Source organism: Lutra lutra, chromosome 2, assembly GCF_902655055.1.
Source record: "Lutra lutra chromosome 2, mLutLut1.2, whole genome shotgun sequence".
NCBI lineage: Eukaryota > Metazoa > Chordata > Mammalia > Carnivora > Mustelidae > Lutra > Lutra lutra.
Window position 1 is genome coordinate 90,623,292 of NC_062279.1, and position 18,516 is coordinate 90,641,807.

Below are 18,516 nucleotides of genomic sequence, written 5' to 3' on the forward strand. Positions count from 1 at the left end.
GTTTATCGCTTAAATTCTCCAAAACACTAGAACATAATTTGGCCAAGTTCTTTGCCACTTTATGACAAGATTGCCTTTCTTCTAATTTCCAATAAATAACATGTTCCCCATTTCCATCTGTGACATCACCAGAAGCATTTTAATATTCATATTTTTCTTGCCAAATTCTGCTTATGATGCATGTTTATTTTCCGACAACAAAAGCTTTCTCTACAGCTCTCCTCTTTTCATTCTCAGCCTTCACCAGGATCTCTTTTGCCGTTTCTATCAACTGTATCTTCAAGGCAGTTTAGGCTTTTTCTATCAACTGCCTCAAAACTCTGACAGCCTCTACCCGTTACCCAATTCCACAGTCATTCTACATTTATAGGTAGTTGCTATTATAGTACCCACTTCCTATGAAAATCTGTATTAGGCTTCTCCAGAGAAACAGAGCCAGTGGGAGATGTATATACTTGCATATATACTTACACAGTTACACACACACACACACACCCCATGCAGGTTCACAGCTGTGGAAGAATTTTACCTCAGGATTAATCAAACTCCCAGGCTCACCCATACCCAATTTAGATGATATCTGAATGATATATCAGGCTTCTCCAGAGAACCAGAACCAGTAGGGAGCAGTGTGCGCACACTTCATGTACATACGGGTGGGCAGACAAGGCCCCGGAGCTGCAGTCAGCAGGCTGCAGACTGGGAGAGCTAGTGGTTGTAGTTCTAGTGCAAAGGCAGGCGGGCTGGAGGCTCAGGAAGGGCTGGTGCTTCTGGTAGAGTCTGTAGGCAGGAAAACAGTGCAGCCCCAGCTCCAAGGCCACATGTATGTGTGTATATACATATATAGAGAGAGAAAAGAAAGACAAAGAGACTGATCCTTGGGTATTTGCCCATGTGATTGTGAGGCTCGCTGGCGGGCTGGCAGTCTGAAAATTCTGGCAGGAATGGAGGCTGCAGTGTAGATGCCAGAATCTTTCCTCTTCAGAGGGTGTGGAGGACCTCAGGCTTTTGAGGCCTTCAGCTGATTGGATGAGGGCCCCCCACTTCATTAAGACTGATCGGCTTTACTCAACATCTCCTGATACAGATGTTAATCCTATCTAAAAAATACCTTCACAGCACTGTCTTGACTGGTGTTTGACTAAGTTAACTGATTAGCCTAGGCAAGTTGACACATAAAATTAACCATCACCATCTATAATAAAAAAAAATCGTGTTGATGGTGATTCTCTGAGGCAGTTGTACCAGGAAAGTCCTCTTAGTTTTAGCCAGTGGGTTTTGAGAAAGTAGTCCATCAGATGCGGTGTGAGAAACTTTGAGAATCTGTGGTAAAGATGTGTAATAATCTTTCTGTGTTAGTAGCTTTTATTTTAAAAAACTGAACATTCACCCCATTTTAAAGATGAGAAAAGAGAGGCTTAGTAGTTAGCATAGAGGACATGGCAGAGCCTGGATTTGAATCCCTGTCTGCTTCACTGCTCTCCTGTATGACATGCCTGGTGGCTAGTTAGGGATGGTGGTCCTGGAAGAAGTGTTTGCTTGGAGGAAACCCAAGACGTTCAAGGGTAGTTGTATGAAGCACGATACTACAGTGAAGGATAAGTAGAAAGGAATCTGTCTTCATAATGTCAGATTGTTTTAATTTTTAGGGAAAAAATTTAAAAATAAAGAAAGGTACAGGCTAAACTGACAGACATCTTTGTATCTATGAACCAGAGTAAACGGTGTTTGCTTCAGATTTTGTAATAAAACAATGACCGAGATTCCCGCACATCCTGTCACTCCCTTCCCGCTCTTTCACCTTCCTTTCTCACACTGGCAAAACACTGATGAAGTTGATCGTCAGTCGATTTCCCGTTTTTAATATGTTTATAATGTGTGTATTAAGACCAATTAATTATAGCTTTTACTTTAAAAAATTACCCCACATTTCTTACGTACAGCATATATATAATTTCACACTTAAACAAGATCTTATAGCCTTAAACCATATAATAATCATTGCTAATATTTACAAAGCAGCCTTGGTTCTAAGAACTTTACATGTATTAACTCATTATTTTTTGTAACAGTTCCTTGGGTTATATACTCTTATTTTTCCCATTTTACAGATGAAGGGATTGAGGCACAGAGATTAAATAATTTACTCAAGGGTCATAAGATGTAAGTAGCAGAGCCACCACCTCTTATAGTTAGTATTGTTACAAATGTTAAAAAAAAAAAACAACCACTGAGTGGTGCCATCCCACTAACTGAGCAGTCAGTAGTTGGTCCTTTGGTTGCATCTGATGCAGTTAATTGATTCAAGACAGGACTGATGGCAGGGAAAGAAAAATGTAAAAAAAAAAACAACTTATGTAAATGCTGTCATAGTGTACTTAACAATCAAAAACCTGGGTTTCACTCAAATACTGATCTTGAGATTCTGTTCATTTGGATAAATATGGGCCTAGTTAACTCCATCAAAATGCTGTGCTTTATGGTTCCTATCTTATGACCATACCATCTTTTTTTTGCTCCATTCTCATATTAATGGATATTTAGTTTTGTGTCTTCCAATTCTCCATATTACAAGAAAATGCTGCGGTGAACATCTGTGTATTTGTCTTGTGCACTCTCTCTGGGCCGCCCCCTGTTAGGGGAGTAGCTCAGTTAAAGGGTATTTACAGTTTCAGCTTTTTCCAGATGTTGGCAACTTATTCTCCCAGATGTTTACGTCTCAGTTCACAGTTGACATTTCCCACTAGGGGAGACTGAATGCATACCGACGATGGCCAGACTGTGTATACAAATAGAACTCTGACCTGCAGCCTGCAGACACGTGCCCAGGAAACCAGCCCCTTATCTACAGTAAGCAGCCCAGGAAGCTGGCTTGCTGTGAGTCCGACTTGCAGGAAATCACTGTCTTAATTTGCATTTGACTGATTATTAATGAGCTGGAGCCCACTGTATAAGACAGTCCTTTCCAGAAAGGAGTTAGGAAATTACCTTTTAGAATAGGTGAGGATTCCAGTAGCACATGGTTTAACTTTGCTCGTTTCTGAAGAGAAGGGAGGCAGCCTAGAATCGTTCTCAGACTTTTTCTTTAAAGCAGAAAAAGTCTGTATTTTTTTTCCAAACTAAATTTTAAGGAGGACAGTAAGCAAGATGAAAACGAGCTCCTCAGGTAAAATGGTTCCACCTGCCTGGCCTCCCCCACTTCCTGCCAGTCTCCCCTGCCCCCGGATCACCTGAGACACTGGAGGAATCCTCTGGCTGGCTGGTAATCTCCGGGATGCCTCCTGGTGTGAGAGTTTGATGAAATCCCATTTTTCATCTCTCTCCACCCCAGAACTTCTACAAGATTTTGGGCTAACCATATTCTGTTTCTTTGGGCTTCTGGCAGGCAGGAGTTCGTGGATGCTTACGTGAATTACGTCTTCCAAATCTCAGTTCATGAATGGTACACAGCCTTCTCCAGTGGCTTCCTGAAGGTGTGTGGTGGCAAGGTGCTTGAGCTCTTCCAGCCTTCCGAGCTGCGGGCTATGATGGTGGGGAACAGCAACTACAACTGGCAGGAGCTCGAAGAGGTGAGTATGGACAGTACTGTCTTTACCTCCAAGGAAGCAGCTGTGGCCTGCCAGGTGGGCCCAGAGCCTGGTCTCTTTCCAGGTGGTCTGTGGTTGAGGGGGCATTGGAGGCCTCCTAATCTCAGTGGTTATTTCCTCCTCTCCACTGCAAATGGTGCACAAATGTATGTCCTCTATAATATTCTTCTTCTTTGTCTCTTTTGGGCAGACTGCCATCTACAAGGGTGATTACTCAGCCACACATCCCACTGTGAAACTATTTTGGGAAACATTTCATGAGTTTCCATTGGAAAAGAAGAAGAAGTTTCTCTGTAAGTATCAGTCATGTTAACCCAGTGCTTGTCCACGCGTTAGTTGGACAAGTTAGTTGCCTGTGGTGGAGGGTGATCTACCCCACAGGTCAAGGTCTTGTAAATGAAAAAGAGTAAGTGAGGGAAGTATATTTCCACTTCTTGTCTTAATGAGACCTCAGGCAAACATAGGTGGTACTTCCTTATTTGTTGCCTAATAGGATGTATTGCATGAAAGAAAGAAAAGAAGCATTTTGCTGATTTTCAGTTGCTTTTAAAATATTAGTTATCTTATATGTGAGTATTATGAAATATCACGTTGATAGAATCTAATTCGATTAACTTCCCTTATCTCTCTAGGCTTTTGAAAATTTTGCAGTGTCTCCTACAGATGTAACTGGGGAGATAGGATTTACAATAGGTTTATTGAGATATCCACAGAGCACACAGTTGACCCAATTAAAGTGTATAATTCAGTGATTTTTTAGTATATTCACAGAGATTTGATCCTGTCAGCAATTTGTAGAACATGTTCATCACCTCAGAAAGATACCTTGAACTCAGTAGCAGTCATTCCCCATTTCCTCCTGACCTGTCACCCCACCCGGCCCCCCTTACCATCTGTTTTCTGGCTCTGTGGATGTGCCTGTTTGGGACATGTCACATAAATGGAATCATACAAGATATGGTCCTTTGTGACTGGCTAGGGGACATTTGAGAAGGTTAATATATTTGGAAAGGAGAATGAAGCCCAATTTATGTCAACACATTCAGCCTTTCAAAAATAGTTGTAATCTTTGTGTCTGTATATAATCGGGGTCAGAAATTTGCTAGTGAGTAGTATACAGTTTTTGTTTATATAAAATAAAACAACATGCTTTGAAAGGAAGTCCCTTTTGCTTTATAAGCATGAGCATATCTTAATATTAATGCAAGATGTACCCCCAGATTCTACTGCTCCCACCGAGTGAGGATGAGAGGAAGTGGGGGGGAGAGGGCAGGCTCATACAAGAATGCTTAAAAAAAAAAAGCCCTGCTTCTCCTCTCCCTAGTTCCATTGGCTCTTATGAACAGTGGCCTATAAGTTAAATGACAGGTTAAGGTTTGTCAAATGACAGGTTAAGGAGCTTGTAGGGCTCTAACAACCAAGAGGAGTGTAGCCATGGAGATTTCTTTTTTTTTTTTTTTAAGATTTTTTATTTATTTATTTGACAGAGAGAGAGCACAAGCAGGCAGAGAGAGAGGAGGAAGCAGGCTCCCTGCTGAGCAGAGAGCCCGATGCAGGGCTCGATCCCAGGACCCTGAGATCATGACCTGAGCCGAAGGCAGCAGCTTAACCCACTGAGCCACCCAGGCGCCCCGCCATGGAGATTTCTTAAAAGAGTTTTTTCTGTTCAGAGATATTAGACTTGTGGAAATTTTTAGTAACTCTGCAGATATTGGCAACAATGTTTAATACCACAGCCTCAGGTAATAGGTTTTTTGAAAGTGCTCCTTAACCAATGACTTGTTTGTAGTAATTCCAGCAATTTAACTCTGAGGTTATGTATTGCTAAAAAACATGGAAAGACAGCTGCGTTGGCCTCTTTCTCTCTCTCTCTCTCTTTTTTTTTTTTTGCCAAGTCACAGTGTGTTACAAGAGTGAAATGTCTAATATAACATCATTGTTGCTCTTTTGGTTTAAGAAATTTAGGAAAAGGAGCAAACAGATACCAAATGGCTATTCCCTAGCTCAGGAGGCGTATACACGCTAGACCCTTGGCCACAGGAGACTTTGAAGTTCCATAGATGATGGTCTTCTTCCTGGCTTCCCTCTGAGATCAGCTCTTTACCTATGTCAGGAATTCCTTTCCTCTCTGATTTTGTGAAAGCTCCTAACATTTATGAGGACATACATTTGAGGCCATTTTTAATTTGAGGGCATTTTAGGGCATCTTTCATTTAGATGGATGATTTGGGTCCATGTGTATATAATCAGGGTCTGAAATAAACTAATGAAAAACAGAATTTTTATCCATATAACCCGCCTCCCACCACCCCCAGGATTGAAATGCAGTCAGTCTCTTGCTTTGTAAGAACAAGCGTAGGTGAATATTCATGCCATCCATATTGGCACCTAGAAGTGTACTTCTCATGCGAGCCACAGGGTGTCATGCCGTCCTCTCTTTTCTGTGCGGGGCTGCAGAGAGCAGCTCCTGGGCTGCGTAGCTGGTAATGCCCTTTCCCTTTCTCCTCAGTGTTCCTGACCGGCAGCGATCGCATTCCCATCTACGGCATGGCAAGCCTGCAGATTGTCATCCAGTCCACAGCCAGCGGCGAGGAGTACCTGCCCGTTGCCCACACTTGCTACAACCTTCTTGATCTCCCCAAATACAGCAGCAAAGAGATCCTGAGAGCACGGCTGACCCAGGCCCTTGACAACTATGAAGGGTTTAGTTTGGCTTGAGGCTCCACAGTGTGCCCCAGATATCCCTCCCTTCCTCAGTGTCCACATGGAGACCCATACAGAAAACCATGGGGAAGGAGTTCTATTTTTTTATTGTCTGAATGAGTTGGGACTTTTGAATCCTGAACCTGGTTGATGTGTTTCTGGGCTTGTGAACAGGAAGCAACCTTTCTGAAAAATCAGGGGTTGGGGATGGGGGTGGAAAATTGGCATTTTTGTTTTTAAACCAAATTACCTAGTAGTGTTCCTTGCACTTGTGAATATGTTGCACTCTGCTGGAAAAAATGGCAGTGGGTTTTTAACCTCTCATTTCCCAAATGTCTCTCTGGCCCTGCTGTTTCCTCACAGTGCTTCCTGTCCCTCTCATTCCTCTGCAAGAATGATTTTGACTGATGCACACTTTCTCAACTGCACGTGCAGAACGGCTCCTCTCTCTGCAGACTTGGACATGCCCCTGTCTTGTTGCAGCCCTGCTCTAAGGACTAAAGAGGCAAGGACTACTTCAGAAAGTCCCAAGTCCCGCAAGCTGAATCTGGGTCCCTTATTTCATTATTTTGGCTGAACTCTTTTGAGAATTCATGGGAGCCTTTGTGAACAGATCTTGCTTTAAAAAGAAGTTGTTGAGGGACTAGCAGCCTCTACCTGGCTCTGCCTATTCCTGGACCTGCTTAGAGATGTGCAGAGCAGCTCAGCATTGTAGCTGAGCCGAATTTTGTTTTGTTGTTCAGTCATTCAGCCAAGTCCCTTCGACAATAAGGTGAGGTGATCGACCCCTACTCCTTCAATTATCTGGCTTTTGGAGCAAATTGCATTACTTTTTTTAAGAGTATCTTCTCCAAGGAAAGTAGAATTAATAAATTTCTTGTTCTCTTTCCCTGTCAAATTATGCCCTCTGCCTCTTTCTCTTTCCTTCCTCTCCTTCCCTTTCTCTCTTACTCACTTCATCCCATTGTTTCCTGACTTAATGCTCCCTTCCTGTCCTTCTAGTGGATGCATGCAGTCTATTTTTTTAATTTCTATTTAAATTGCAAAATTTCTATTTTTTTTCCTTTTCCCTAATTGCTAACACTTAAGGACATTCTTTACTATGGGACTTTTGTTTATTGCATTTGAAATGTTTGTTTACAGTGGGATTTCAGGGGGGGATTGTGTTTAGAGCAAATATATGTATCAAAAATAACGACATGCTCAACCTACTTCATCATGGGATAAGAAAATTCTACATGATCAAAGAATCCATGTCAGCCTAATTTTAAATTCCTAGTCACTAGAGGAAAGACTTATTTATATAAAATGAAGTATTTATGAACCGTGATACAGCATCAGATCTCAATGAAGGATGTAGATTTTTGCTTTCTTTTTTTGTTTTTAAAACTTATTTCAATTGCTAAATTGGTAGTTTTTTCAGTCTTTATAATACAAGATTAAAAAAAGATATACAGTTATATGAAATGTTTATTTTCTATGTGTGTGCATATAGTTCAATATTATGCAATAAATTTGGTGTTTTAACTTAAAATTTTTTCTTATTGTATTTGCAGAATGGGTAGCTCAGTTCAGTAGAAGAATTATCTACTCAAATAATAAAAGGTCAAATTTGGTTCCAGTCATAAGAAAGTAAGACCAAGCACTAGGGAAATGGAGAAGGGAGCAGGGTCAGGGTAGCCTGAAGGGTAGATGGGATTTCTGAAAGTTGTGATAGGTGAAAAGGCATTTCACGTGGAGGGGAAGGATTTAGAGAAGGACAGGAACAATTTGGAGAGCATCAGGGGAAACAGAATAATGGTAAATAAGACTGGGGGAGGGGGAAGAAGGTAGCTTTGGGGCTGAGGAACCAGGCTAAGCAATGGAACTTGAGTTGGTAGCCACGCAGGATTTGTCAAAATGTTCAGAACTTTGGGGTGGGGGTAGGAGGCAGTGATAGGACTTAAGACTGGTTTAAGAAGAAAACTGGATGGGGGTCCATTTGAAGGAATTAGTCCTTCCCATTCTGAGAGCAGTGAGAGATGTAGCAGTAGAAGAGTGCATTGCAAGAGGATCCAAAATGATAGCACGGGAAGACCCTCATCTCTCTTCCTCCATGGACACAAGTCTATGCCAATCTGTATAGCAGTTCCTTCTGAAAAACAACTGAGGGCTGACGGAACAAATCCTGCACAACAGGGGTTGGAGGGACCACGTAGACAATGACAGGAGACACGGTAACAAGAACCCCCAATTCTAATACTGTGAACTGCAATGGGGAGGGAGGAGACTACTAAGGGACTATGAGCAGATTTTTCTGTGCTGGGAGACAGAAAAACTGTGGCTTAAAAGGGCAACGAGAATATAAAGGAACTAACCCTCCACCAAACAGTGGGATGCTGGAGAAGCTAGGCAGTGCCACTGTTTATGTTCCCTCTCCACCTTGATAGCACAGAAAGGAGCAGAGTCTGGGTACCCTAGCCACCACACTGCCCTCAGCAAGCCCTGGATCCCTAGACCACATCAGCCCTAGCCACTCTGCGGCCACAGAAAAAAAAATAAAACATGGTTTCAAGAGCAACTAGAATATAAAGGAACCAGCCTTAGAGCTCTACCAGTGAGGGAGCTGCAGAATGCACTCTGGGGTCTGAGAGGCAGGTGAGTACCACATTACATGTCCCCTCCACCTTGATAGTGCAGATGGAAGCAGGATCTGGGCCATCCCCTAAAGGAGACTGCACAAGGTGGCCCCAGTACAGCATATGCTGGGACACCCCTGAATGTCACCCACCATAGCTACACCTCTCTCACCATGGTGCAAAGCATCCCAGAACACCCCAAGACTGAACCTGTTTGGCTCAAGTTGTTTTGCCAGAACCCCTGGAGAAGGAGTGCCGCCAAGATCTTCCAGCCTGGCACACCCCAGCTCTGGTTATCACAGCTAGGTACTCCCAGAATGGAGTACCCTGGGAGCCCTTTGCATAAGTCTTCACCCACTCTGACTCTGGTTGTGTCCTGTGCAGAGTGCCCTGAGAACCTCCCTCACCCCCCACCTCCCCACCTGTGACCACTTCAGCTGTAGCCATCCCACCAGGACTACCCCAGTGCTGAATGCCTTAGAGCCCCCAGCCTGTACCTGCTATAGTTCTAGCCAGCTAACCAAAGTAAACAGGCATGGGCTGACCATACGCAAGGCCATTCCTTCAAGTCTTGGAAAAGCTGCTGTTCTGCCTAATTTATAGAAATACAGAAAGTCAAACAAGATGAGACAGGAATATGCTCCAAATGAAAAAACAATACAAACCCTCAGAAAAAAAAAAAAAAAATAAGCAACCTACCTGATAGTGTTCAAAGTAATGGGCATAACAATGGCTATTGGACTTCAGAGAAGAATGGATGAGTGGACTTTCAACAAAGAGATGGAAATTATACAAGAGAACCAATCATCATTGAAGAATACAATAACTGAAGTGAAAAATACACCAGAGGGAATCAACAATAGAATGGAGGCTGCAAAGAATGGATCAGCAATCTGAAAGGGTAATGGAAAGCATGCAAACTGAACATCAAAAAGAAAACAAAAGTGGACGGGTTAACGGATCTCTATGATAGTTTGAAGTGTACCAACTTGAACATTATAGAATCCCCAGAAAGAGAAGGGGGATTGTGGAGAGAGAAGGAGGCAAAAAGCTTACTTGAGTAATAGCTGGAAACTTCTCTCATCTTGGGAAGGAAATACATCCAGGAAACACAGAGAACCCCAAATAAGATGAACCCAAGGGGATCCACACCAAGATAACTCCTATTAGTGTCAAAGATTGGGGCACCTGGGTGGTGCCCAGGCTTAACCACTGGTTAAGCCTCTGCCTTCGGCTCAGATCATGATCTCAGGGTCCTGCAATTGAGCCCCACATCAGGCTCTCTGCTCAGCAGGGAGCCTGCATCCCCCTCTTTCTCTGCCTGCCTCTCTGCCTACTTGTGATCTCTGTCAAATAAAATCTTTAAAAAAAATAAAATGTCAAAAATTAAATACACTCTTAAAAGCAGCAAGAGAGAAACAACTAGTTATGTACAAGGAAACCCCATGAGTTTATCAGCTATTTTCTGTGGAAACTGCAAGCTAGAAGCAAGTGGCATGATATATTGAAAGGGCTGAAAGGAAGAAACTACAACCAAGAATATTCTACATGACAAGATGATCATTCTCGTCAGAATTGAAGAAGGGAAAAGGAGTTTCTCAGGCCTACATCAGATAAAGGAGTTCATCACCACTAAACCAGTATTACTAGAAATGTTCTAGGGAGTCTTTAAGTAAAAAAAGAAAAGGTCATAATTAGAAAAAAACTGTGAAAACAAAAAAATTATGAGTAAAAGCAAACATGCAGTATAGGTACTATATTCAATCACTTAAAAAGTTAAGGTTAAAAGACAAAAGTAGTAAAATCAATGACATTTAAGAAATTAGGGACTCACAAAACAAAAAGATGTAAAATACGACCTATAAATAAAGTGTGGATGTAAGTAGTAAAAATCTAGTTGAGTATTCGTTTAAACTTAAGTGACCATCAACTTAAGATAGCTTAATATAGACTGCTGTATGCATAGGATGTTTTCTATGAACCTCATGGTATAATATACCGGCAAACTCTAATAGATATACCAAAAAATAAAGAGAAAGGAATCCAAGTGTAATACTAAAGAGAGCCATCAATTACAAGGAAGAGAAGGAGCAAAGAAAAACTACAAAAATAATGAGAAAACAATAAGATGGCAATAATTACATACCTACCAATAATTACATGGCCTAAATGCTCCAATCAAAAGACATAGGGTAACTGAATGGGATTTAAAAAAAACAAGACCCATCTATATGCTGCCTACAAAAGCCTTGTTTCAGACTTAATGACACATATAGACTAAAAGTAAAGGGATGGAAAAAGATATTCCAGGCAAATGGAGGTGAAGACATATTTATATCAGACAAAAAAGACTTTAAAACAAAGACTCACAAGAGACAAAGAAGAGCATTACATAATGATAAATGGATCAATCCAAAGAGAGAATATAAAACAGTTATGGATATCTATGCACTTAACATCAGAGCCCCTGAATACGTAAAGCAAATATTAACAGACATAAAGGAAGAAATTGTCAGTGATACAATAATAGTAGGGGACTTTAACACCTGATTGACATAATAGATAGATCATCCAGACAGAAAATCAATAAAGAAGTAGTGGCTTTGAATGACAGACTAGATGAAGTTAAAAGAAATACAGGACATTCCATCCCAAAGCAGCAGAATACACATTCTTTTCAAGTGCACATGGAACATTCTCCAGGATAGATCAGTTGTTAGGCGACAAAACAAATCTCAATAAATTTAAGAATACTGAAATCATATCAAAGATCTTTTCTAATCACAACAATATTAAAGTAGAAATCAGTTACGAGTAGGGAAAAAAAAACCAAAACTAGAAAAAACCTACAAATATGTGGAAGCTGAACACAGGCTACCAAACAACCAAAGGGTGGAGAGAGAGAGGAAGTTAAAAAAGAATACATGGAAACAAATGAAAATGAAAACACAATAGTCCAAAATCTTTGGGACACAGTGAAAACAGTTTTCAGAGGGAAGTTTACAGTTGTACAGGTCTATCTCAAATCTCAAGAAACAAGGAAACTCTCAAATCAACTTTACACAAAAAGAAAGTAGAAAAAATAACAAAGCCCAAAATTAGTAGGAAGAAGGAAATAATAAAGGTGAAAGGAAAAATAAATGAAATAGGGACCAAAAAAAAAAAAGGAAAAAAAAGAAAAGAAAAAGAAATGGAGACAGAAAGAAAGAAGAAAGATCAGTGAAATCAAGAGCTCGTTCTTTGGAAAGATAAAATTGATAAACCTTTAGCTGGACCCATCAAGAAAAAGAGGACTTGAATAAAATCAGAAATGAGTGGGAAGTTATACTAACCCCACAGAAATAGAAAGGATTGTAAGGGACCAATATGAAAAAGTATACACCAAAAATTGGACAACCAAGAAGAAATGGATGAATTCCTAGAAACACAATTTTCGAAAACTGAATCAAGAAGAAATAGAAAATCTGAACAGATCACCTACTAGTAATGAAATTGAATTAGTAATAAAAAAACAACAGAAAGTCCAGGACCAGATTTCTCTACAAGTGAATTCTACCAAACATTTGGAGAAGAGCTAATACCTATTCTTCTCAAATTAGTTCAAAAAATAAGAGAGGAAAGAAAGCTTCCAAATTTATTCTAAGAGGCCAGCATTATCCTGACACCAAAACTAAAGACACAGCAAAACAAACAAAAACCTACTTTGTGAACATAGCTGTAAAAAAAATAAAAATTTGGGGCATCTGGGTGGCTCAGTCATTAAGCGTCTGCCTTCGGCTTGGGTCATGGTCCCAGAGTCCTGGGATTGGGTCCAGCATCGGGCTCCCTGCTCCACAGGAAGCCTGCTTCTCCCTCTCCCACTCCCTCTGCTGTGTTCCCTCTTTCGATGTCTCTCTCTCTGTGTCAAATAAATAAATAAAACTTTTTAAAAAATCAAAATTTTATCAAACTGCATTCAACAATAAATTAAAAGGATCACTCACCATGAACAAATGGGATTTGTTCAGGGATGCAAGGATGGTTCAATATCTGCAAATCAATCAACATGATACAGTAATAAAATGAAGGATAAAAATATCTCAATAGATGCAGAAAAAGCATTTGACAAAATTCAACATCCATTTATGATAAAAACTCTCTACAAAGAGAGAATTTGTGTTTGAAGGGAACATAATAAAGCCATATATGACAAGCCCACAGTTAACATCACACTCAATAGAAAACACTAAATACTCCGTCAAAAATCTGCTAGAATAAATGAATTCAGTAAACTTGTATGATATCAAATTAATATACTAGAATATGTTGCTGTTTCTATATACTTAATAACCAAGTAGCAGAAAGAGAAATTAAGGTAACAATCTCACTTACAGTTGCACCAGAAAAATAAAATACCTAAGAATAAATTTAACCAGAGACGAAAGACTTGTATATTGGAAGCTATAAAACATTGAAATTAAAGATGACACAAACAAATTGAAAGATATACCATGCTCATGGATTGGGATAATATTGTAAAAATATCCATATTACCCCAAAGTGATCTACAGATTCTATGCAATCCCTACCCAAACACAGTACTTTTCACAGAAGTAGACAAATGAATTGTTAGAATGAATTAATATATGAAACCACAAAAGACCCCAAATAGTCAAAGCAACCTTAAGAAAGAACAAAGCTGGAGGTATCACAATCCCAGATTTTAAGATACACTACAAATGTTATAATCAAAACAGCATGACACTGTTACAAAAATAGACAAATAATGGAGCAGAATAATGATCCCAGAAATAAACCCACACTTATATAGCATGATGTAGAAAAATTGAATCATTATGTTGTACACCTGAAACTAATGTTAACACTGTGTATCAATTATACTCAAAAATTAAACACAACTCGTTGAGAACAAGATCACTGTGCCCTCTGAAGCCAAGGATCAGGTTCTACACTGGAAATTTAGACTGTCATCTTTAAGACCATCACTGAGCATGGGAAGTGGATGAATCCAGGGCAAGTAAAATTCCGCAAAGCTCCTCTACCATTTTTAAGTTGCTGTTTTCTTGATTCAGCATTTACTGGGTTGTTGTAAATCTTTGGTTATTTTCTAGAGATCCAGTGAGTTTGTTATGACAGTTTTAAAAAAAAAAAAAACACACATGGTCAATCTACAAAAAAGGATGCAAGAATATATAATGGAGAAAAGGCCATCTCTTAAATAAATGGTGTTGGGAAAACTGGACAGCTACATGCAAAGGAATGAAACTGGACTACTCTCTTATATACAAACATAAAATGAATTAAAGACCTAAATGTGAGACATGAAACCAGAAAACTAAAAGAAAACAAGGGCAGTAATCTCTTACACATCAGCCTTAGCAACATTTTTCTAGATATGACTCCTCAGGCAAGGGAGAGAAAAGCAAAAATAAAACTATCAGGACTATACCACAATAAAAAGCTTCTACACAGGGAAGGAACCATGAAGAAAATGAAAGAGCAGCCTACTGAATAAAAGAAGATATTTGCAGGGGAGCCTGGGTGGCTCAGTCAGTTAAGCAGCTCCCTTCAGCTCAGGTCATGGTCCCAGGGATTGAGCCCTGCATTGGACTCCCTGCTCAGTGGAGAGCCTGCTTCTTCCTCTCCCTCTACCTGCCACTCAACCTAATTGTGCATGCTCTCTCTCTGTCTAGTAAATAAACAAAATCTTAAAAAAAAAAAAAAAGGATATTTGCAAATGATATATCTGAGAAGGAGTTAATGCCCAATATTAATATAACTCAACACAAAAAGTAAAAGAAAAAAAAAGATTGATCCAATTGAAAAATGGGTAGAGGACCTAAATAGACATTTTCTACAAAAAGACATATATGACTAACAGACAAATGAAAAGATGCTCATTATCATTAATCATCAGGGAATACAAACCAAAACCATAAAGAAATATGACTTTACATCTGTCAGAATGGTTAGTATCAAAAAGACAAAAAATAGTGTTGGTGAGGATGTGGAGAAAAGAGAACGCTTGTGCACTGTTGGTGGAAATATAAATTGGTACAATCACTGTGGGAAACAGTATGGAGGTTCCTCAAAAAATAATAAATAGAAATACCATATGATCCAGTAATTCCACTACTGGGTATTTACCCAAAGAAAATGAAATCGCCAATTCGAATAGATATATGCCCCCCTCCCATGTTTACTCCATCATTATCTACAATAGTTAGGTTAGAGAAGCAACCTAAGTGTCCACGGATAGGTGGATGGATAAAGAAGATGTGGGGTGTGTTTGTGTGTATGTGTATGGAATATTAATCAGATATAAAAAAAGAATAAGATGGGGGCCCCTGGGTGGCTCAGTGGGTTAAGCCGCTGCCTTCGGCTCAGGTCATGATCTCGGAGTCCTGGGATCGAGCCCCGCATCGGGCTCTCTGCTCAGCAGGGAGCCTGCTTCCTCCTCTCTCTCTGCCTGCCTCTCTGCCTGCTTGTGATCTGTCAAATAAATAAATAAAATCTTTAAAAAAAAAAAAAAAGAAGAAGATTTTGCTATTTGCAAAACCATGGATGGAACTAGAGGGTATTATGCTAATTGAAATAAGATAAACACCATATGATTTCAGTGATATATGACATTTAAAAAAACAAAATAAATTAAAAAAAATCCACCCAAAACAAGTAGTATCATAAATACAGAGAAAAAAAACTGGTGCTTGCCAGAAGGGAGGGGTTTGGAGCAATGGATGAAATTGTTGAAGGGATCAAGAAGTTCAAATTCCCAATTATAGAGTAAGTCACAATGATGACAAGTACTGTATAGGCATATGGTCAATAATATTGTGATTACATTGTAGGGTTAGAGATGGTAACTGCATGCAATAAAACATATATTCTAACAGCTAGGGTAACTGAGGCAGAAGATAGAATTAGTGATCTAGAGGACAAACTGATAGAGAAAAAGAATCAGGAGAAGACATGGAACACACAGCTTAGAAGCCATGAAAACAAAATTAGGGAAATAAATGATGCCATGAAATGTTCCAACGTCAGAATTATTGGGATCCCTGAGGGGGTGGAAAAAGATAGAAGACTAGAAGATATAGTTAAACAAATACTGGATGAAAATTTTCCCAATATGGGGAATGGAACCAGCTTTCATGTCCTAGAGGCAGAAAGAACACCCACCAAGATCAATGAATCTAGAAAGACCTCAAGGCACTTAATTGTGAAACACATGAATCATAATTTTATTTTATTTTATTTTATTTTTTAAAGATTTTATTTATTTATTTGACAGAGAGAAATCACAAGTAGGCAGAGAGGCAGGCAGAGAGAGAGGAGGAAGCAGGCTCCCTGCTGAGCAGAAAGCCCGATGTGGGGCTTGAACCCAGGACCTGGGATCATGACCTGAGCTGAAGGCAGCGGCTTAACCCACTGAGCCACCCAGGCGCCCCATGAATCATAATTTTAGACAAGAGCATCTGATGGCAGCTGGGGGAAGAGATTCCTTACTTGCAGAGGAAGGTCCATCAGAATAACATCAGACCTGTTCACAGAAACCTGGCAAGCCAGAAAGGGCTGGCAAGACATATTCAGGACAATAACTGAGAAGAACATGCAGACAAGAATACTTTATCCAGCAAGGCTGACATTTAAAATGGATGGAGAGATAAAGAGCTTCCAAGACCAGCAAGATTTAAAAGAGTATGTGACCACCAAGCCAGCACTACAAGAAATATTAAGGGGAGTTCTATAAAAGAAGAAAGAACCCAAGAGTGACACAGACCAGAAATTTACAGAGATGATCTATAGAAACAAGAACTTCACAGGCAACATGATGTCCTAAAAACGTATCTTTCAATAATCACTCACAACGTGAATGGCCTAAATGCTCCTATAAAATGGCACAGGGTTGCAGATTGGATAAAATGACAGGACCCATCCATATGCTGTCTACAAGAGACCCATTTGGAACCTGAAAGTGAAGTGATGGAGAAGCATCTTTCATGCCAATGGGCCTCAAAAGAAAGCTGGGATAGCTATTCTCATTTCAGATAAATTAGATTTTAAACTAAAGACTGTAGTGAGAGATAAAGAAGGACACTACATCATTCTTAAAGGGTCCATCCACCAAGAAGATCTTACAATTGTAAATATTTATGCCCCCAGTATGGGAGCAGCCAACTACATAAGCCAACTGTTAATCAAAATAAAAAGTCATACTGCGGGGCGCCTGGGTGGCTCAGTGGGTTAAGCTGCTGCCTTCGGCTCAGGTCATGATCTCAGGATCCTGGGATCAAGCCCCGCATCGGGCTCTCTGCTCAGCAGGGAGCCTGCTTCCTCCTCTCTCTCTGTCTGCCTCTCTGCCTGCTTGTGATCTCTCTCTGTCAGATAAATAAAATCTTTAAAAAAAAAAAAGTCATACTGATGTGAATACGTTAATAGTAGGGGATCTAAACACATAACTCTTGGTAATAGATCATCCAAGCAGAAAATCAATAAATAAACAAGAGCTTTGAATGACACATTGGGCCAGATGGACATTATAGATATATACAGAACATTCTACCCTAAAACAACAGAACACTCATTCTTCTCAAGCTCATATGGAACTTTCTCCAGAATAGACCACACACTGGAGTCACAAATCAGGGCTCAACTGATACCAAAAGATTGAGATTATTCCCGGCATACCTCAGACCACAGTGCTTTGAAACTGGAACTCAATCACAAGAAAAAGTTTGGAAGGAATTCAAACACTTGGAAGCTAAAGACCACCCTGCTTAAGAATGTTTGTATCAACCAGGAGGTCAAAGAAGAACTTAAACAATTCATGGAAAACAATGAGAATGAAGACATACCAGTCCAAAACCCATTGGATATGGCAAAGGCAGTCCTAAGAGGGAAATATATAGCCATCCAAGACTCACTCAAAAAATTGAAAAATCCAGAATATACCAGCTCTCTTTACACCTTAAAGAACTGGAAAACCAAGAACAAATTAAGCCAACCCCACGCATAAGAAGGAAATAATCAAGATCAGAACAGAGATCAATGAGATAGAAACTAGATACACAGTAGAACATATCAATGAAACTAGAAGGTGCTTCTTTGAAAGAATCAATAAGATCGATAAACCACTGGCCAAACTAATCCAAAAGAAAAGAGAGAGGACCCAAATTAATAAAATTATGAACGAAAGGGGAGAGATCATGACAAACACCAAGGAACAGAAATTATTATCAACAGTTATATGCCAATAAGTTAAGCAACCTAGAACAAATGAATGCATTCCTGAAAACCTATAAACTTCCGAGACTGAAACAGGAAGAAATTGACAACCCGAATAGACCAATATCTAGTAATGAGATTGAAACAGTGATTAAAAACCTCCCAAAAAACAAGAGCCCAGGACCTGATGGATTCTCTGGGGAATTCTACCAAACATTCAAAGAAGAAATAATACCTATTCTCTTGAAGCTGTTTCAAAAAATAGGAACAGAAGGAAAACTTCCAGACTCTTTGTATGAAGCCAGCATTACACGAATTCCCAAACCAGGCAGAGACCCCACCAAAAAGGAGAATTTCAGACCAATATCCCTGACGAATAT

The 18,516-nt window shown here is 39.9% G+C and overlaps 1 protein-coding gene and 1 non-coding gene across 4 annotated transcripts in view; both read left to right on the plus strand.

The window, feature by feature from the left end:
* The window catches only part of HERC3 (HECT and RLD domain containing E3 ubiquitin protein ligase 3), a 123,315-nt gene extending 115,563 nt beyond the window's left edge, over positions 1 to 7,752 (plus strand). For all 3 annotated transcript variants that reach the window (XM_047717957.1, XM_047717955.1, XM_047717956.1), the window contains 3 exons: positions 3,386 to 3,569; positions 3,778 to 3,880; positions 6,097 to 7,752. In XM_047717957.1, coding sequence (XP_047573913.1) covers positions 3,386 to 3,569; positions 3,778 to 3,880; positions 6,097 to 6,305 — 496 coding nt within the window. In that variant the 3' untranslated portion in view covers positions 6,306 to 7,752. The remainder of the gene's footprint in view (positions 1 to 3,385; positions 3,570 to 3,777; positions 3,881 to 6,096) is intronic.
* On the plus strand, positions 2,230 to 2,325 carry LOC125094601 (small nucleolar RNA SNORD21). The gene has a single exon (XR_007125610.1). It is a non-coding gene; the product is annotated as a small nucleolar RNA SNORD21 (small nucleolar RNA).
* Positions 7,753 to 18,516: the final 10,764 nt, after the last annotated feature.